Genomic DNA, 23,248 nt, shown 5'->3' with positions numbered 1-23,248 from the left:
GTCTTATATCATATAATAATTCACCATATCACTATTATGACATGCATACAAATATATGATGAAGTGTCAATGTATGTTAATACCACTTAATCACAAAATATTCATATAATGCATACTTTCACATAACATGTAATTCTTGTGTTGCAGTTGAGTACTTTACTTACCTTCTGTCCAAAACATATTTCACCTTGTAACAAGTGGTGTCTTAGGTGTTGATGTGATTATCCTGACAATGGCATAAATTTCACATCATAATGATGGCAGTAAGGCATTGAACTATCATTTAAAAATATCCATAAAACATCATATCAAATTTCATATCCAAATCATGCCTAAAATGCCTTAAACCACTTAGATCGAGCGTTAGATTTATCTTAGACACTTGGAGAAATTTTTACAGAGTTTCCCCTTAATTTTAGCTATCCCAAAATATCAAAATCAATCAGTGTTCAACATCAAATAACTTTCTGTTGACGCGGTTCTTCGCCAACATGTAATTAAGAAAATAAGAGGAAGGGATTAGTGCTTAAGAATGAACCGAAATAGATGAATGATCTTTAAATGGACTGGTGACACAATTACGTTTTTTAGGTGGTTCAAAGGTTAAAATCCTTCTACTCCACCAGCCAATATTATTGCTATCTGTCTGGTATACTTTTACAAGGTATTTCCTTACACCATAGAATCCAACCCTTTGCAACTCCCAGGGTCTCCATATTTATAGGAGAGGGCACCTGGGAGTTGGTAAGGGGGGTCATCCTGTGACCTTCTTACCTATCATGTCACTTCTGTGACATTCATGATTAATTCCTAAAAACTGACATATGAAGTGTGGTCTAATCAATAGGTAAGGGGGATAATGGGCCGCACAGCCCAACCCAGTCGTGGGTGCCTGAATACGAACGTTCATGCTGCGTGTCCGAGAAGTCAGGGATATATCAGACACGTGATGTCTGATATATACACGTTTACCTTGCGTGGTTGACTTTATAAAAGGTCATAGCCTCCAACTCCAGCTCGTACTATGAGCTGGATGCCTCCTCGACCTGTGGCCTTCACAGTCCTGACTCGGTCCTTAAGTAATCTTGGCGAACCTTTGGATACCCCGAGCTAACGAGGTAGGACCTGACGACAACAGCTCCGGTCATGGGGGATCCACGTGGCTGATATAATTAGGTCGTATCTCAGCTCGCTAATAGCCCGATGGAAAATTAGGGCATACACTTTCCATAACCACGTATCCCAAATACCAACATAATTCATCACAAAGTTATCATGTACCAATTTTGATCAAATTCTAATTTCCAAGATCATCACCCAAATTAAATGAGTCTCCACATCTATTCAAACATTATAAACATATCTGCCCTCTTATAAACTCAATTAAATAACCAAAAATTAGTTTGTACTCCAAGAACCACAAAAACCTCATAAAACACAAAATTTCACTTACCAAGCAACTTTTCGATGAAAATAATCTCTTCTAGCTTTTCTAAACCTTAAACCACTTGGAAACCACCAAGAAATATCTTATTAAAAATAAAACACCATAGATAATCTCTCAAAAAAATTAAAAAATGTGGTTTAACTTCCAAGTGCAAGACCTTACCACAAAAGGCCAGAACTAAGCTTAATCCACTTCTTTGGCTTTGATTTCACTTGGATCTCCTTAGAATCTCTTCAAGCCAGCCAAGAAATGGATTTTGGTTTTCTTTTCTATCTGTTTTTCAGAGTCTTGGTCATGGAAAGTGATAAGGTTGATGACAATCCTTTATTTTTAATGATTTGGCCTTATTGTATTAAAATTTGACACCTTTCACCTTATCATTTCACTTTTTGACTTATGAAAAGCTTATCACTTCAATAATTTTGACTTAATCATATTCTAGGACTATTCTCCTTATATGTGAAACACTCACACCAAATCTTAGGTCCGTATGAGTTCATACCCAATAGTTATGCTTACCCGATTGAGCATAGCGCACTTATGCTAAGCTCGTTTTGACTTTGCGTCAACACCATTGATTATGTATACCTCCCATCAAGAATTGATCTAATGGTTCTAAAACCATTTTTAATTCATCAATGAGACCTTAATCATACCTCAATTATATTTGGTAAATCCACTAATGCTCAATTTTATACCGAAATACTAGTAATCGACATTGTACTATTTTTCACCGCTTAACATTTTTTGTCTTCTATAGCTCACTTTTCTCACTTGATTTCATGCCTTGTCCATATTTTTCATCCTTTCTTATATCTTGAGCACATCAAACACTCATAAAAGACTACTCAAATGCCACAAGGTTAATAATATTGAACATACACATAGACATCATATACACAACTTTTATACTTATACATGAAAACACTTATAAGAATATGCATGTGCTCAAATTATACATATTGTATGATATGTAATGCAATGCAATGCAATCATGTGATTATTGGCTATATTATATTAAAATAATGTGGGTACTACTATCCTCCACACCTTATAAAAATTCCGTCCTCGAAATTCTCTTACCCAAATAACTCTGGGTATTTGGATCTCATTTCATCTTCCCATTCCCATGTCATTTCCTCGATATTTGAACTTCTCCACAAGACCTTAACCAGTGAAATCTTCTTATTTCTCAACTCTTTCTCTTTTATGTCAATAATTTTCACTAGTTTTTCTTCATATGTTAGGTTTTGTTCAACTTCTATGGGCTCGTAGTTTAGCACATGTGAAGGATCTGGAACGTATTTTCTCAATAATGATACATGAAAAACTTCATGGACATTCGACAATGATGGCAGTAATGCCAGTCTATAGGCTACCTTTCCCACCTTTTCTAATACTTCAAAAGATCCAATAAATCTCGGGCTTAACTTCCCTTTCTTTCCAAACCTCATTGCTCCTTTCATAAGAGCAATTTTCAGAAATACCTTGTCCCCAATATTGAACTCCACATCTCTTCGCGTTCAATCAACATATCTCTTTTGTCTACTCTCAGCAGTTAACATTCTTTTTCTTATTTTCTCTACTGCTTCAGTTGTCATTCTGACAAGATCTGGATCAAGATACTTTCTTTCTCCCATTTCATCCCAATGAATTGGTGACCTGCATTTTCTGCCATATAACATTTCATATGATGCTACACCAATCGTTACATGAAAGCTATTGTTATAAGAAAACTCTATTAGACACAAATACTTCTCCCATGATCATTGAAAATCTAAGACACAAGCTCGATGCATATCTTCAAGAGTTTGAATGGTCCTTTCAGATTTTCCATTAGATTGGGGGTGATATGCCGTAGTAAGCTTCAATGTTATGTCCAATTCTCTTTGCAAACTTTCCCAAAACAATGAAGTAAATCGAGCATCCCGATCTAAAATTATAGATACTGGCACTCCATGTAATCTAACAATCTCCTTAACATATAATTCAGCCACTGATCCATAGTATAAGTCATGCATACCGGAAGAAAGTGTGTTGATTTGGTATATCGGTCTACTATAACCCAAATAGCATCATGTTGTTTAGAAGTCTTTGGCAATCCAACTACAAAATCCATAGTAATCTCTTCCCATTTCCACTCTGGTATCTGTATTGGTTGTAGTAAACCAGCAGGTTTTTGATGTTCAACTTTCACTTGTTGACAGGTTAAACACTTGGCTACAAACTCGACCACATCCTTTCTCATGTTGGGCCACCAGTAGTATCTTTTCAAGTCATTATACATCTTTGTTGTCCCCGGATGTACTAAATACAAAGTATTGTGAGCTTCTGTAAGGATTTCTCTCTTCAACTCATCATCATTAGGGACACAAATTCTTTCATTGAACTTTAGCATCCCATTACATGACACACTAAAATCATTGACCTTCCCACTTTTCAATTCACATTTTTGTCCCACCAAGTAAGGATCCTCATATTGACCTTCTTTGATTCTTTCTAACAAGGTAGACTGAATAGTCATTACTGATAATCTTCCTGTGATTACCTCAATCTCTACTCTACACATGTCCTCCTAAAGTGGTCTTGTCAATTTCCTCAAAAATGACACATTACCATGAGACTTTCTACTCCGTGCATCTGCAACTACATTTGCTTTTCCCGGATGATAAAGTATTTGACAATCATAATCTTTCACTAGCTTCAACCATCTCATTTGTCTCATATTTAATTCTTTTTGAGTAAAGGAATACTTGAGACTTTCATGATCGATATATATTTCGCACTTCTCACTATACAGATAATGTCTCCAAATCTTTAGTGCAAAAACAACTGATTCCAACTCCAAATCATGTGTTGGATACTTCTGTTCATAGTCCTTCAATTGTCTAGAAGCATAAGCTATGACTTTACCATTCTACATCAACACACACCCTAATCCTTGCTTTGAAGCATCACTATAAATCACAAGTCCTCTTGATCCAGATGGAATAGTAAGTATTGGAGTGGAAACCAATCTTTGCTTTAACTCTTGAAAACTTTTCTCACAAGCTCCAATCCATTCAAACTTATGATTCATCCTCGTCAGTTGTGTCAATGGTATTGCTATCTTGGAAAATCCTTTATCAAATCTTCGGTAATATCATGCTGATCCTAGAAAACTCCTTACTTCTTAAACATTTGTTGGTCTATTCTATTTACTAACAACTTCAATCTTTGATGGATCCACCGAAATACCATCTTTTGAGACTATATGGCCCAAAAATGCCACCTTTTCCAGCCAAAATTCACATTTCTTAAATTTGGCATAGAGTTGTTTTTCTTTTAATTTCTCCAATGTCATTATCAAATGTTCCTCATGTTCTTCTTTGGATCGAGAATACAAGAAAATATCATCAATAAACACTATTACGAACTTATCAAGGTAGTCCTTAAACACCATGTTCATTAAGCCCATGAATGCAGCTAGAGCATTAGTTAATCCAAATGGCATCACAAGGAACTCATAATGGCCATACCGAGTTCAAAATGCAGTTTTTGGTACATCCTCTTCTCTAATCTTTAATTGGTGATACCCAGATCTCAAATCAATCTTTGAAAACACTCTTCCTCCTTGTAATTGATCAAAAAGATCATCAATTCTAGGAAGTGGACACTTATTCTTGACTGTCAACTTGTTCAGTTCTCTATAATCAATACACATTCGCATTGTCCCATCCTTTTTCTTCACAAATAGCACCGAAGCTCCCCATGGTGAAAAACTAGGCCTAATAAACTTTTTATCCAGGAGTTCTTGCAATTATATATTTAATTCCTTTAGTTTTGCTGGTGCCATTCTATAAGGTGCCTTGGACACAGGGGTTGTACCAGGAAGTAGCTCGATCACAAATTCAATTTCTTTGTCTAGAGGCAATCCCGGTAAATCTTCTGGAAACACTTCTAAGAAATCTCTAACTACCGGTACATCTTTCGGTTTTAAATTTTGCTCCTTATAAGTGTCAACCACACTAACGAGATAACCGATACATCCACTTTCCAACAATTGCCTGGCCTTCATAACAGAAATTAAAGGAATGCAACTTTTTGATGTCGTTCCATTAAACATAAACTCATTTTCCTTCGAAGGCTTAAATATCATTGTTTTCTTTCTACAATCAATAGTGGCACTATACTTTGAAAGCCAATCCATACTCAAAATCACCTCATAATCGTGCATCTCTAACACTATTAGATCATCATATAATTCCCTACCATCATTGCAAATAGGAACCCCCCTCAACTAATGAGTAGAATATAAAATCTCTCCAGATGGTAACATTGTACTAAAAACTTCTGACAATTTCTCACATGATCTACCCGACATTTTTACATATGTCAAGGATGCAAATGAATGTGTGGCACCTAAATCTATTAATGCATGAGTGAGAATACCAGATACAAAAATATCACCTGACACCACAAAGTTGTTGGTATCAGCATCAACCTGAGTAATCGTAAGCACCCTAGTATTTGTCTTTTGAGGTTCATCCTTCTTTTGTTGGTTCTACATCAATGTACAATCTTTGATAAAATGATCCCCTTTGCCACATTTGAAGCAAAAATTACTTAGAAGCATGCACTCCCCGAAATGATTCTTTCCACAAGTTTGATATCGTGGCTACTGTTGGAATCTAGATTGCCTATTTCACTGACCTCCTTTAAATTTCTTATTATGTCCTTGTCTAAATTGTAAATTATGGGCCCCTCTTTTGTTTCATTGGGACTTGGCTTTGTTCTTTATTGAATGAAGTGTCTCTACGAGGCATGCTAGTAGCAGCTTCAGCTTTTGTTATCTTTTCTTCTCTGTGTTCAGCTCTTAAATCTTTCTCGACAGCCTGAGCATAAGAAAGAGGCCTTGTACATCCCATATCCACATCTTTAGCCAATTCTGGTTGCAGACCATCCAGGAAGCGATTCACTCTACTAGTTTCAGTGTTAACCATGTCTGGTGCAAACTTGGCTAACCGGTCAAATGTCACGGCGTACTCAGCAACTGAAAGATTCCCTTGTTGTAATCTAGTGAACTCACTTACTTTAGCAGTCAACACAGCTTCATTATAAAACTTTTCATTGAAGACCAGTTCAAAGTCTGCCCAAGTCATCTAATTCACTTCTCTTGTCTGCTTAACCATTTCCCACCAAATCTTAGCATCCTTTTTCAATGTATGTGCAGCATAAGAAACATTTTCCATGTCACTTAGGTGCATAAACTCAAAGATGTCTTCTAAAGAACTCTTCCAGTCTTGTGAGTCAAGTGGTCAATGCTACCTTCAAATACCGGTGGGTGTTGTTTTCGGAAACATTCATATAGTGGTTCCATGGGGTGCACTGTAGGCGGGGCTTGTGGAGGTGGAGTGTAATGACCCAACTACTCTAGACTTTTGGATCATTAATGAAACTATACATACAAATCCTTAATAAAGCTTACATTGCGAAAATACCATAATTTTATTAGGAAACTTGTAAAAATAAGAGTTACTTACAAAAATATCAAGAAGGATATGGGATCCCATTGTCTTAAAAACAAAACATAATTTAAAATAAAGGAGTTACATAGAAAGTGCGGAAAAATTACACATAAACCCATAAATAAAAGACTACATCCTCAAAATCGAACTCTCGACTCCTTGAATCCATTCACCATCGATACACAATCTCCAAGCATCCACGAACCTTACCGTCACTAATAGCTATTTTCCTGCACATTTAAACAAAAAGGAATGAGCCTAATGCCCAGCAAGGAAAATCTAACACATACTTTATATACATAAATTTCATAAGAAACATAAAGACATAACATAACACTTTATCATACACATACTATAATGGCCATTATTACTTGGGGTCCCATAGACTAAACAAGTCATATGCCCATTAGATTAGTGGGGTCCTACTAGCTAAGTAGGTCATATGCCCATAATCTATTTGGGGCTTCTTAGTCAAATGGGTCATATGCCCAAGCCTACAAACATACATATTTCATAACACTTGTCATAACATAAGAAACATAAGATAACATGTAACATATGCATTTCTATCCTATTTTCCTTACCAAAGTTACCGGGATAAGAGGATAGCGTTGGGACTTTTGGAACACTCCTAAAACCATATATAACAGGGTGAGTAGATTTGAAGAAAAAGAAATGAAAGGAATGGAAGGACTAAACCTTGAGAAAAATACTTACCAAAACCTTTTTGCTCAAGAACTTAGATTTCCTAACCAAAATAAAGAATAAGGTTAGAAGACTGAGTAGAAGACTATGAGAAAGAAAATAACATAAAACCAATGAACTAGAGTGTGGAAATACCTTGAAGACTTGTAGACCAATCTAAACCTCGAACCGAAATACTATAGAACCTTACTTCCCAAAGTGTTTGATAAGCTTATGATGATCAAGCTTATGATTTCCCCAAACCAGGTGTTTACACTCTCACACTCACTTAGCACTTGCAGCCTCTGAACTTAGAGCAAAAGATGAATAATGGCTGGGTACTAGGTCCTATTTATAGAGTTTAGGAATGAAAGGATCTTAATTTCACTTGAATAAAAATAATGGCTTTTTAGGTGAAAATAATTTGAATAATCGTTCAGCAGAGGCTGAAGACTCGTTCAAAAAGGTGTTGGACTTATCAAGAGGTTGAATGGCTGAATGGAAAAAGAATTCAAAACTTTTCAAAATATACTGAAGGAGGCGATATATCGTCCCCTGTAGGCGATATATCGCTTGGGCCAGTATGCCCGAGGCTGTCATGCATCGTCTCGTGTTTTCCGTATCTACGTGCTGCGATATATCGCCCCCTATAGCTGCGATATATCGGCACACGCTGATTATTTAAACACGAAATTACACATTTTTAGCTAAATTTGAATGGGGTAAACAGCCTTGACTAAGCCCTCAACGTATTCAAAGCTGCTGACTGACCTTATAGCATTCAAACTTTACCCCTTATTAAATTTAATCCTCAAAATACTTTTAATCACCCATACATAAAATGTGCTTAAAATCCTATTGGTTCTTATCTAAACCTTATAGTATAATAAATATTATCCTTAATATCAGTCATATTAATCAAACCTTAGGTTAAAATTAATATTCTTAAACTATAGGTTAAACTTAGAAAATCTATAAGTACTACTATGAGTGTCCATATAATTCCCGGTCTGAACCAAAAATCCACAGTTACAAAGATAATGCTATAAATATTATAATACTACTATCTAACTAGCTAAGTAAAGTTCTTGGACTCTACATGGAGCTTGTGGAGGTGGAGGTGGTGGTTTTGGAGTTTCAATAGGTGGTGATGGTGCTTGTCTTTGTTGTTGTTTTGATAACAATTTCTCAATTTGTTCAGCTTGTCTATTCACTACCGCTCGAAGTTCAGCTATTTCTTGTTCATATTTATTACTGCAAGAGCCTTCAGTAGCCCCCATTTCATGTTCATGATCTATCTGTGTTATTATATATATCTTAAGACAAAATGACCACAACTTATGTCATTTAGCCAATAATGGACATGAGGCCTGCAACCAGCACATAATAAATGCACACATAAAACTTACAAGTGAACTAAGCATTATCCTTTCCTCAATGTGTACATATGAACGGTCTACAAGAACATTTTAGCCATAGCTATGGTACCAACTTGTAACACCCTCACTTATTTTAGTTAAAATCCTATCTGAGGTGTTACGTTTTAAAACTATATCATAATTACTTTCAGCGGAAGTCTGGATTTTTCTTTTTTTAAGAAAACTTATTTCACATTATTTACATTAAACATAAAGTGTGTCTCAAACATATTATACATAATTATTAAATAACTCAATTTTCTTTCAAAACATAACTTCACACTTTATTACAAACATACACACTGATAAAATTGAAATAACCCACAAAAGGTCGATATGTTCATATGTACAAATCAGGGTCAGGACCATGCTTCAGTACTCCTTTGTCATTCACTCATTTCTTTCTCTACCTACAACACAAGAAAACTGTGAGCCTAAAGCTCAGTAAGCAAAGTAATGCATGCAATGCTAATGATTACTAAATATCAATGGCATACATAACTTCTTTTTAAATTTTGGGCCTCTTAATATTGTACACACTGTTTGATTAGGCCAATGCCTACAGGGCTTGTTACACATATAATATAAAATCTCATGGATTCTCCTCCGACAAGCCATCACCACAGTAGGGCGCATTAGAAACCTTATTCCATCGTTTCCCCATTGGGCTCAAGAGCTAAGGCGGCCACACACTTTAGTGTAAATACATATAACAATAACTCATATGGAAGAGAAATAAAAACGGGAACATGGCAAACAATATAATTGGTTCACTAAAACCTAGCCCAAATTATTGGGCTGCCACTATGAGCCTAACTATAGGCCTCCGTTTACACTTACTTACACTCTCATTTGCCTTTTCAAAATAATGGCACTGAACTTAAACTTCTTATTACAACTTACTTTTATATTGCTAAAACTTGCTAAGGCATCACATAATTAATCATCATAATATCATGCATGGTCTTATATCATACAATAATGACCATATCACTATTATGCCATGTGTTATACCCAAAAATTGGAGAATGCATCCTAGGAGGCTGAGGAGAATACATTCTAGGAGAGCTAAGGGGAGTGGTCCTAGGAGACCCCAAGGGAGTGGTCTTAGGAGACCCCAAGGAGAAAGTGGTCTTAGGAGACCCCAAGGAGGATGTGGTCCTAAGAGACCCCAAGGGTGTGTAGGAGGCAAGCCTCCCAAGGTTTCCTAAGTGTTGGCTCGAACGTGTCCAAGGTAAGTAGCTAAGGAGGAGGAATCTTATGCAAGAGGAATGAGACTTAGATTTTGATAAGGAGAGCCTATACAATGTTCGATCGGACATGTTTGGAAGATGCTAAAGGAGAATGCCTTGATCTTGTCCAAGGTGAGATGTTATGGAGGAGGTTGCCTCAATGTTGTCCAAGGTGGGGTGCTAAGGAGGTTGCCTCAATGTTGTCCAAGGTGAGGTGCCAAGGAGGTTGCCTCGGACCACCTTGGTCCGAGGAGAAGCCAAGGAGATTGGTTCAAGGAGGAACATGGCATGCTAGAGGAGAGTGCCATGTTAGAGGAGAGAAGTGCATGTCCTACCACCATGCACGTTCAACCCACGAAAACATGTCCTACCACCATGCATGTCCTACCACCATGCACGTCCGACCAACACTTGCATGAGTGGTCAGTAGGAGGTGGATCAACTAGCTAGAGGAGACTAAGTCAAGATTCCCAGAGACAGCTTCAACAACATACGCGGGAATCTCTCATTCTTCCCACAAATTGGGGGTTTGTTACATTTCGAATTTTGAATGTTTAAATGTAATAAATATAATAAAATATCCCTATCATAAAGGGATATCAGTTGAGGATCCCAGGCCTATAAATAGAGAGCTTATGGGATGAGAGAGAGGTCCTTGAGCTACTTCTTTCTAGAGAGAGAAAATTGGGACTGTCTATTCTAGAGAGAGAAAGTGCTTAAATAAGAGAAAATTCTTGTATTTTTGCAATCGGTACTGAAGAAACTCAGTTGGCTCAGTCCATCTGATCTTGAGTACGGATCTATAAATCACAACTCTAAGTGGATTAGGCTATTACCGATAATCGGGGCTGAACCACTATAAAAATCTCCTGTGTTATTTACTTTTCTTGTTTATACCGTCTGTTGTCGTTTTTATTTCTCTTGAAGGCTTGTCGTTATTGACGTTCTCACGTCGTTGGCTAAAAACGCAGTCAACACCATGCATACAAATTTATGATGAATTTTCAATGTATGTTAATACCACTTACTCACAAAATATTCATATAATGCATACTTTCACATAACATGCAGTTCTTGTGTTGCAGTTGAGTACTTTACTTACTTTCTGTCCAAAATATATTTCACCGTATAACAAGTGATGTCTTAGGTGTTGATGTGTTTATCCTGACAATTGCATGAATTTCACATCATAATGATGGCAGTAAGGCATTGAACTATCATTTAAAAATATCCATAAAACATCATATCAAATTTCATATCCAAATCATGCCTAAAATGCCTTAAACCACTTAGATCGAGCGTTAGATTTATCTTAGACACTTGGAGAAATTTTGACAGAGCTTCCCCTTAATTTTAGCTATCCCAAAATATCAAAATCAATCAGTGTTCAACATCAAATAACCTTCCATAACCACATATCCCAAATACCAACATAATTCATCACAAAGTTATCATATACCGATTTTGATAAAATTCTAATTTCCAAGATCATCACTCAAATTAAATGATTCTCCACATCTATTCAAAAATTTATAAACATATCTACCCTCTTATAAACTCAATCAAATAACAAAAAATCAGTTTGTACTCCAAGAACCACAAAAACCTCATAAAACACAAAATTTCACTTACCGAGCAACTTTTCGGCGAAAATAATCTCTCTTAGCTTTTCTAAACCTTAAACCACTTGGAAACCACCAAGAAATATCTTAAAAAAATAAAACACCATAGATAAGCTCTCAGAAAAATTCAAAAATGTGGTTTAACTTCCAAGTACAAGAACTTACCATAAAAGGCCAAAACTAACCTTAATCCACTTCTTTGGCTTTGATTTCACTTGGATCTCCTTAGAATCTCTTAAAGCCAACCAAGAAATGGTTTTTGGTTTTCTTTACTCTCTGTTTTCAAATTCTTGGTCGTGGAAAGTGATAAGGTTGATGACAATCCTTTATTTTCAATGATTTGGTCTTATTGTATTAAAATTTGACACCTTTCACCTTATTATTTCACTTTTTGACTTATGAAAACATTATCACTTCAATAATTTTGACTTAATTATCTTCTTGGCCTATTCTACTTATGTGTGAAACACTCACACCAAACCTTAGGTCCATATGAGTTCATACCCAATAGTTATGCTTACCCGATTGAGCATAGCGCACTTATGCTAAGCTCATTTTGACTTTTCATCAACACCACTGATTATGTATACCTCCCATCAAGACTTGATGTAATGGTTTGAAAACCATTTTTACTTCATAAATGAGACCTTAATCATACCTTAATTTTACACCGAAATATTAGTAATCGACATTGTACTATTTTTCACCGCTTAACATCTTTTGCCTTCTATATCTTACTTTTCTCACTTGATTTCATGACTTGTCCATATTTTTCATCATTTCTTATATCTTGAGCACATCAAACACCCATAAAAGACAACTCAAATGCCACAAGGTTAATAATATTGAACATACACATAAACATCATATACACAACTTTTATAATTGTACATGAAAACACTTATAAGAATATGCATATGCTCAAATTATACATATTGTATGATATGTAATGCAATGCAATCATGTGATTATTGGCTATATTATATCAAAATAATGTGGGTGCTACATCCATAGCTCCCAAAAGCTCTCATATTTTTGCCCTATAAACACACCATAGCTGAACCACTATAGCTTTTATAGTGCTCGAGAATTCATTTCTTCTTCTATTTTTTTATTAAGCCTCAAACACTATTGTCCTTATAAATCCTATAGCCAAAACAATGAACCATATCAAGACAATATATAGCCAAAATCTTCTCAAGTATTAAATCTCTTTGTGTCGTTGTTGGAGATAGGCATTAGAGTGAAGGCTCAGGATTTCATCTTTGGTTCTAGGGTGAAGATATGACTTTATGAGGTTTAGAATTCTTAGAAGTATAGTTTTGTTATAAGTCTCTAATTTAAATATTTTATGTCATATATAAGGTTTTGGGCGAGATCTATTAGCACAATCAATCTATTTCCTTCTCTTTTTTTCCACACGCAAGGTAAGAAAAATTAGGTAGTTTAGTTTATGACATATTAAGTGATTTGTATGACCCTAACATTTTAGGTACAAAAAGAGAAAGTGTGGTTGGACCTAAGGTGTTCAGAAATGTATGATGGACCTAAGTTGATATCCAGTAGGCACGGTTGCCAAACTTGTATGACGGACCTAAGTTGATGTCCGGGGCTTAATTGCCACCCTTTTTCTAAGCACTTATCTTTTTCTTATACCTGCCTTATTATTATGACCTATGATTATGACCTAGAATATATTATGATCTTGTATGATTAGTATAAATTAGCGTTATTATGAACACTTGTATGAACTTATGGTATGTTTGCTATGACTATGTGGTTATATGATTGCTTGTTTGTATTTTCCTTACTGAGCTTAGAATCTCACTCCTTATGATGTTATTGCGAAGATAATTGAGGTTAGAATGACCGGTGGCAAATGGGACCTATGAGCTTAGTGATGTATTCGTGTGGACCATATAGTCGGGGAATGATCAACGGCCTATGACTTTATTTACAAAGCATTTTCTTTTAAGTTTTCTTTTTATTCAAATGTTGCTCAGTTCATTTTGTTAAAAACCTTATTTTATTTTTGTAAATGCATGGGATCCATTTTCTTATTATGATTTTCTTAAATAAAGAAGCAACATTATGTTTAGGATTCAATGTTTTGTTCTCAATAATATTATGAGAAGTTAGGGCGTTACAATACCTATCATGCATAATCTATAGATAAGAAAATTAATCGAAAATCAGGAGCACAAAATCAATAAAGGAATATACAAAATCATATACATTCACACATGAAATCAAAACCACAACCCCTAACATGCCTCCATATGAGAGAAGGATGAGAGGAAATAGTAACACACTTCTCTTACTTCTTGCACTAGTGGTGACCGAACCCTATGGTACTCCTCCTTCCTTGATTTAGTTTTCAAACCCACACCTAACCATAATACACCGTGGTTTTTAGAACATAAGGAGAAGAAGGTTTCGGCTGTGGCACAAAGAAAAGATTAGCAATGGTCTCTAGGGTTCTAAGATTCTATTTATAGTGTACTAGGGTTTCAATTTAAAAAAAAGGTAACCTAATTTCCATTAATTTTTTATTTTCTATAAATAATAAATCATAAAATCAAATCAAATAATAAATGCAGTCAACCAATTAAATCCTATTGACAGCTCACTAACTTCTCCATCTTTCCTTCCTTGGCGCACCATACTAATAAGGAAAATGTGTTCTCGGATCTCTAAGATCCTGTCACTTTGGGACTCAATTTCGACCATGATATCTTGTGAGCTAGCATTTAGTTCTTTCTAAAAAGTTGTAGGTTATCGAATTAGCTTTCCAATGGTACCCAATTTGTCCAAATTGGACACCTACAGCTCAAGTTATGGTTGTTTTACTAAGGCTGGATTCAGAGTTACTAGAATTCAAAAAAAAAAATGGCAACTATTTTCCTTTCTCACCACTTCTCTCTATTTCTCACTAACTTGTCTAAGTTCACACCAAGAAATAAAAAGAAAACAACATATCAACCTATTTCACTAATTCAAATAATTAAAAAATTAAATAAATAAATTCATTCGATGTCCCGCAATTAAATTCAAAAGGATTGCAACAATTAAATAACATAATATAATTTTAAAAAATACATCCTAGGTTGCTACAATTATGTACCTATAAATATATATATATATATCTTCTATATAAAAAGTGTGTAGATAAGGAAAATTTTGGGTTTTAACGGTTTTTTATTTTTTTTCGTTAACTTTAACAGAACATTCTTATATTTAACAGAATATTCTTATATTTAATGGTAGATTATAAAAATGACTTAAATTTAAATAAAATTAAATAAATAATTAATTAATTAAACAAATTTAAATAGGATATTTTTGAGATATTTTACAATAATAATTATTTAAAAATAATAAAACCATATATTTAATAACTTGAATAAAATTTAATTAAATTTAAACTTAATATTATATTAAATATATAATATATAATCGTGTGTTGTCATTGTCAAATTCAAAAAATAGAATAAATATAAACTTAAACAAAAATAAATTAATTAATTAATTAAAATAGAATATTTTTAAGATATTTTATGATAATTTAAATAATTAAATCATATTTATTTAAAAATAATAAAGACATACATATCTTTTTTTATTTTATAAATTTATGTGATAGTTTGTTTTTTATCAAGTGATTGTAGTTCTTTTTCTTCATCAAATTCACCAATGGACATTGTGAGATACATTAGAAACTAAAAATAGTTTATGCATGTATATTACTCTCTACACTATGACTTTTTATATTCTTAATTTATTTCTATTATTAATTTTTTTTAAATATTATTGTAATTTATAAATATGTCATGTAACCATGTAAATATATATCTATGTCAACATTGTGTTTATATGTCATATATGTAGAGACTATTGATATAAATATTTATATGTACTATAGAACTATAATTCATTCTATTATATTTTTTTTTTTAAATAGTGAACAAATTCTTATTAAAATTATAGATAATGTTTACAACTTTTAAACTAAGCAAATGTGCATTGCACGTTACTTCTACCTAGTATATATATATTTATATATATATAAATTTGAGAGAGAGAGAGAGAGAGGAAATTGGGGAGAAAGACATTTGCAATGGCCGCACTAGGGAGCGTAGAAGTCGACCAATATATAGTCGAAGGCGGCAATGGCGGAATCAAAGTTAGAATCGTCCAACTCCAATACCTTTCCATCAACGACTCACTTCTCTGCCAAAGATAACGATGCTTCAATAGTGATTTCCAATGAGAACAATAGTAGCAGCAGTAGAATTGACACCCTCTTCTCCATCTTTATCTCTCTCTCTCTTTTCAGTATTCAGTTTTGTACTGTTATATTTGCACTTTCGCTATTTGTATTTTCATCCTGGTCTTCTTAGTACCTCAAAGTTCCATAATAGCATAGCTTCATGTGTTATTTTTGTATATTTGGTTAGGATTTTTATATTCATTATAATGTTTTTTCGTTTTTATTTAGAGAAGATCCACGGATTTTGTCCACTAAAAAAATAAATGAGAAAGATCCAGGAATTTTTAATAAAGAAATATTGAAGCATGTGCTTAAAAAAATAGATTAGGACTCAAAAGACGAGTAATAACCACAACACAAGTTAATGAAACTGCTTATTGGTTATGATCCACAACAAAAATCATATTATTCAAGAAAATAAGTAAAAAAAATCAATCTACATGATGCTTTTTACAAAATTAGTCGTTTTGCATATTTCAATTTAAATACAAATACGTGGGATCAGATATTTATTTGAACCAATATTAGTATATAGAATGTTGGATACCCTAAAATGTTCTTTAGCATTTCTCAGAAAGTAAAATGAGAAAATGGCTTCGAAAATAAGAAGAAATACCTACACTACTATTGCAACTAATGAAGGAGACCAAGCACCATTGGCGCCAACGCCTTTGTCGCACCACTACAAAACTCGTTGTGATAGGTATTCTTCTAAAGGCACAAAAGACTCATAACACAGAAGAAGACCTAATGTCCACAAAGTTCTAGCTGTGGAGCCTGTCGCGTGCACCACTTAACAAACATTCATAAGCACTTTAGGCATTTTCAAACTCACGATTCATCAATGCTCAAGCAACATGTCCTGGCATTGATCATGCCCTTGCTTTACCTCATTCATCAAATGCAAGAGAAGAAGATGAAGTAGCATATAAGGAGAATAGATGTTATTGTACCATAATACTGTAAAAGGTCACCTGGAGGAAGGTTCAAACCTTAAAAAAAAAAAACTAGTGTGTTGAGGGCATAGGTTCCCAAAAGGTCTAAGAAAATACTAGAGGAATTGACAGAAGAAATTGTACTTAGTGAGCTTGAACTATTAACTTAAAATCAAATCAATAATTCAAATACTAAATTTATCCTTACATATTTTCATGTTCAATAAAATAAAATAAAATATTATAATGATTAGAAAAAACTACAATTTATCTCGACGAATTTTCATGTATTGAAATTATTGCATGTTCACTCCATTCTTAAGGATGTAGAGTTGTCATTTTCAATGAACATTAATAAACAATTATTCATCTATTGATCTCCTATTCAATTTCACAATCAATTCTTTAAAATACTTGTAGTATTAGCTCTTTTTACCACGTGGTAACACTGGAAAAAATAGTGCCCTAATGTTATACATCAATATTCTAATGTTAAAGTATTTGGATATTAATTAATTAAAAAGACTTTTTATAAGTAAATTAAAAAATAATAAAATTATTTTAATTTAAAAAACAACTTCTCATAAAAGTCTTTTATAAAACTAAAGAATCTTAGCTTCTCCAAAAAAATATTTTAAATTAAAAAATCACTTTATAATTTTTACCTAAACATTCTCCAAAAAGAAATTAATTCTAGAAGTTAAAAGCATCTTAAAATAAGCTTAACCAAATGGGTTCATAACATATCTTTTATCTCAACCATTTTTTTTTTAAGATCACCAATATTATATAAAAGATTGTAGATGTTTAAAATTGAAAAAGATCTAACCGTTTCTTTTCGTTCTTCTTTTTCTCCATCATTCTTCGGATTGAGTGAAAGTCTCCCTCAAAAATTACTATTTGAAAAGTAAAGTCGTGTTCTTAAAATGATTTTCTTTTATTATTATTATTATTATATCAATGTGACAAAAACAGTATTTCATTAAATTTGTTCTCTTTCATTTGATATTATTAAACTTCATTAATTTAGTTATATGTTTAAAAAAAAATTAGCATAACGGTATTTTTAGTCATAATCTTAATTTTATTAATAAATATAATTAATTGTGACCCACAATATATTTTGCAAATTATTTGTTCGTCTTTGATTTTTTAATCACAATTTAAAAAAATGTATTCTTGTCATAATGTTTTGCTAAAATTTATTTGACTAAACAATTATCACTAAGTATTGATTTTAATAATTTATAAAAAAAATGATTTTTTAATGAATAAAGATATCTATATATAAATAATTGAAAAAAATTCTCAAAAACATTTAATCAGACATAGTACAAAGTAGATTTCTTTAGTTCTTTGGTAACATTGAAAAATTCAAGCACATGGAGCCATTGATCCCATTTCTTGAGCCTATGAACAGCAATAGTTTCTGGTATAAGCTCATGAGAGCACTTCCCATTAGAACCTGGATAATCATACATTGCCGGTTTATTAGAAACCCTATTCTTAGCCTTATTTCCCTTATTCAGCCACTTCCCAACTAGCTTATCCTCAGGTCCAAACAGGTCCATTTTAGGGATATCTGAAGTTGAAATCCACTCCACAAGGTCCCAAGAAAGCAAGTATCCCATCCCGGACATGTACTCCAAATAAGGATTATGGCTATTGCATGGAATCACAAAGCCATAATACAAGTCCACCCTAGGCAATGGCTTGAGCGATATAGCCAATGGATTGAGCCGAATGTAAGTATCGTCATCTGTCTTCATGACGTAGTCGAATCTGGTAGAAAAGATGTTTGGTAGAGATGAAAAATAAGTATATGTTTTTCCAGAATTCATGTTTTCCGTACAATTCAAGATAATGATGTCATTGAATCGAAGAATTTCTAAGGCAACAAATATATGTTGTTCATGTTTTGTGAGGTTGCATATAATAAATTTCACATCGATTTTTGCCAAATGAGAAGATTGAATGCCATAAATAAGACGAAGAAAATGGCGACGATCATATTTATGTGGTTGGGTTAGGATTCCTATCAAGAGGCTAAATTGGTGGTTGGTTTGGATGGTTAGATTGGATGAATGATTAGATTTTTGAAATCTCATTACAACTTGAAGATGGAAGACTATTAGGATGGAAAGAGCAAGTGAGGAGAAAATAAATGAAGTTAGGCACTTTCTTTTCATTGTTTTTGTTACTAATATTGTAATTAAATAGGTTATATATAAAGGGTACATAGATTAATTTCTTATTTAAGCGACTAATTAGTTTGGATTATTATGTTCATGCGTTGATTGCTTATGTGGAGTTTGTTCTCGTTGTAACTCCCAAAATAATTAATTAAATAACATGCCAATGTGATGTTGTGCATGTTTTTTCATGTGTAAGTGAGCTTTCTATGCTTGCTTCCTATTGAGAAATAGTTTGCCCCTAATCCTCGTGAGGAGAGAGAAGTGGGAATTTGAGCGTTATTATTTAAACAATATCAATTTAATAATCTTATAAATATTGTGTGTATATCGATTTCAATTTGGAAATTTCAGTACATAACTACTTGGGCCCCAAAAAAATGATTGAAAATTTATTAGTGGGCTTGGGATGAGGGCCGAATAATCTGAGCTGTCTAGACTCTAGAGAGTTAACTTTATAACTACCACTTTTTTTTGAAAAAAAAAATGATGAGTCACACTACCTATTTTGTAATTAAAAATCTGTACTACTTTTTTGGTTTTACTAATAAATAACACCATTATAAATTTTGGTTTACTATCAAAACATAAATATAATAGAGTAGTTTTATGAAAAAAGTAGTATAAATTAAATAAAAATATAGTGATGGTATAAATAATTAAATCTATATTCAAAATAGCAATTATCTCCACCATGAAATGGGCATCTGGTCCAGCATTATAGTAACTTAGTAAGTCAGTGGTAATGAGGTTTAGCTTAAATGTCAATGGTAACAAGATGTTAAAAAAGAGATGGGCTTTCCTTACTCAATTGGGCTTTTTGCTTTAACCTTAGGCCCTTTAAAAGATAAGAAAAGAAACTTTATTAACCAAAATATATATATATAAAAAAATATATTTGTCAAGAGGGGATGTACCAATTTTTCTTTTATTATTATTGATAAATTTAATTTAATGACACATACTTTACACCACACTAAATAGAAACTAATAAGTCAAATACTATATCATTCTAAATCAAAGCTGGTTGCTTAAAAGTCTAAAGCAATTGCATTAACTAGTTATAAGCACTATAGCCCAAACTCCATTTTCAGGCTGATAGTGGAAAACAATATGTTGTAATGGTTAGGTAACCCTTTTGAAGTTTAGAATAATTTTCCTTAACTACCCAATAATTAATAAACCCTAACCAACTTTTATCTAATTACATCACAATCATCATCATAATAATAAAAAGCTTCCTATAAATATCTCAAGACTAAAAAATATTAGAGTAAGAAGGAAGTTGTTTGTGTAATTTTATAAATTTATATTTGTGTGTGTATCCTTATGGAGAAGAAACAAAAAAGATACCTCCATACTCATTATTGAGAAGCAATACTTGGAAAAGTATTCAAATTATAGAATATGATTATTAAAAATATAAGACAAAAAACAAAATTGTAATTAAGTGAGAAAAGGGATTCAAAGTGGACCAAAAACCCACCTTTGAATTCTCCCTTTCTTTCACTTTCCCTAATTCCAAGACCCAAAAACTCAGACTTTCAAACCTCCAAATCCAAATTTTGCCCAACTTTTCAAAAAGCAAAGGCGACAACTATTGGGTCTTGGCCCACTAAAGAAGATTAGAATAAAAACAAAAACAAATCCCACTTCTTTTTATTTTTTTTGGGAAATCGGCTTATAAAATGGTATGAAATCTTGGCAATTTGAGCATTTTTAATACCAAACACCTACTAATCATACTAATCACTATGTCTTTGAGCTTTTTCATGGGATTAGAGACTTCACATGACATTTTGTCTATTTGACCCTAACCCATCTATAATTTACAAAATCCAATCACAATCATCCACCTCAATCTTTTTTTCTTTTTTTTTATTTTTGTTTTCAAAAGTTTAATTTGTCATGTGCTCTAAGATGCTCTTTCCTTCACGCATGTCTGATCACATGTTTTTTTTTCTTTTTTAATAAAATGTAACATGGTTAATATATATATACTAGTCTAATTAAAATAAGTTGATTATATCCAAAACACATCTCGGAATTTAATGAGTGAAGCCGCACATTGTAGATCGAAATGGGCTTAAAGTAGATAATTTTACTTGGGAACACTAAAACAGTAACTTTTACTTAGTAAATTTAATTATTAATTGTTACTATATTCATCATTATACCTTTTTTTCATATATAATTAACATGGCAATCATTGAATATATATTCTTGTATGATGCGAATCTTTTTTTATAAAAACTAGTAGAATATCTCTGGACCGCTCATCTTTGTGGGCCCGAAAAAGCTAGTAGAATATAATTAATCATGAATGTCACAAAATTGACATAATAGGTAAAAAGGTCACGGGATGACCTTCTTACCAACTCCCAGGTGCCCTCTCCTATAAATATGGAGACCCTGGGAGTTGCAAGGGGTTGGATTCTATTGTGTAAGAAATACCCTGTAAAAGAATACCAAGCATATAGCAATAATATTGACTGGTGGAGTAGAAGAATTTTAACCTTTGAACCACCTAAAAACGTAATTGTCCATTCCTAGAAAGATCATTCATCTATTTCGGTTCAACATAAGCACTAATCCCTTCCTCTTATTTTTCTTAATTACCTGTTGGCGAAGAACCGCGTCAACAACGTTATAACAGTATAACCCTTTATCTGTTATGAAGCTCTTATGTTCCTAGTCAGGGGCATGCATGGCAATCTGGTTATACCCAGAATAGGCATCCATGAATGACATTAGTCCATGCCCTGCCGTGGCATCCACGAGCTGGTTAATCCGTGGTAAAGGAAAGCAGTCATTTGGACAGGCCTTGTTGAGGTCCGAGTAGTCAATGCAGTTTCGCCATGTGCCATTGGGCTTCGGGACTAGTACCAAATTGGCTACCCAATCGGGGTAAAAAGCATCCCTGATGAATCTGTTTGCTTTTAACCTGTCGACTTCCTCTTTCAGTGCCTTTTTTCTATCGTCGTCCAGTTGTCTTCGCTTTTGTTGCTTCGGTGGGAAGCTTTTATCGATATTTAGCGCGTGGCTCACTATATTCGGACTTATTCCTACCATGTCCGAATGTGACCACGCAAAGACATCCTGATTTTTCTTCAAAAAGCAAATTAATTGCTATTTAGTTTCTTCACGTAGATGTTTCCCGACCTTTACCGTTTTCGAGGGATCTGACTCTTCAAGCTCTTCTAATGGTTCGAGATCAGCTTTTTCTTCCACTCTTGGATCGATCTCTTCATCTTTCTCCAAGACCGTCTCGTCCTTATTTTGGATAACGACGAGTGCTTGTTCGCTCGCCTGTTTCTTTCCTCTTACGGAAATGCTATAGCATTCCCTTCCAGCTAGCTGGTCTCCCTTCAGCGTCCCGATGCCACTAGAAGTCGGGAACTTGATGGCCAGATGCCTTACAGACGAGACTGCCCCCAACCTTACTAGGGCAGGTCTCCCGAGCAGCACGTTGTAGGTCGATGGCAGGTCCACTACTACAAACTCCATCATCTTGGTTACTGAGACTGGGTAGTCTCACAAGGTTATCGGAAGTTTGATGGAGCCCATACAGGCAATCCCCTCTCCTGAAAAACCGTACAAGGTCGTTGCACAGACTTTTAGGTCTCGAAGCGCGAGTCCCATCTTTTCTGAGGTGGCCTTATAGAGAATGTTCACTGAGCTCCCATTGTCTATGAGCACTTGGTGAACTCTCTTATTTGCGAGCTGGAGAGTGATGACCAGTGGGTTATTGTGGGGAAACTGAACATGGGACGCGTCGTCCTCAGTAAAGGTTATCGGCGGAGATTCAATCTTTTGGAATTTTGGAGCTCTAGGTTCGGGTTCATAAGGAGACCCATCCTTAATTTTTAGCTCGTTCACATATCGCTTTTGGGCATTCCTGCCCATCCCTGCAAGATGAGGCCCGCCCGAGATGGTTATCA

General features: G+C 33.9%; 1 protein-coding gene and 1 pseudogene across 1 annotated transcript; both read right to left on the bottom strand.

Annotated features, from left to right (window-relative positions):
* The window catches only part of LOC133805607 (protein disulfide-isomerase 5-2-like), an 81,197-nt pseudogene extending 64,360 nt beyond the window's left edge, over positions 1-16,837 (bottom strand).
* Positions 16,838-18,432: 1,595 nt separating this feature from the next.
* Positions 18,433-19,304, bottom strand: LOC133805606 (uncharacterized). The gene has a single exon (XM_062243786.1). It carries the CDS (start codon positions 19,302-19,304, stop codon positions 18,438-18,440), a length of 867 nt encoding a protein of 288 aa, XP_062099770.1. The 3' UTR covers positions 18,433-18,437.
* Between the last annotated feature and the right edge of the window lie 3,944 nt (positions 19,305-23,248).

Source organism: Humulus lupulus, chromosome X (assembly GCF_963169125.1).
Source record: "Humulus lupulus chromosome X, drHumLupu1.1, whole genome shotgun sequence".
Taxonomy (NCBI): domain Eukaryota; kingdom Viridiplantae; phylum Streptophyta; class Magnoliopsida; order Rosales; family Cannabaceae; genus Humulus; species Humulus lupulus.
This window is presented reverse-complemented; position numbering and strand designations above follow the sequence as displayed.

Coding starts and splice junctions, on each gene's coding strand:
- LOC133805606 (XM_062243786.1), bottom strand. CDS start 19,304: ATGAAAAGAAAGTGCCTAACTTCATTTATTTTCTCCTCACTTGCTCTT.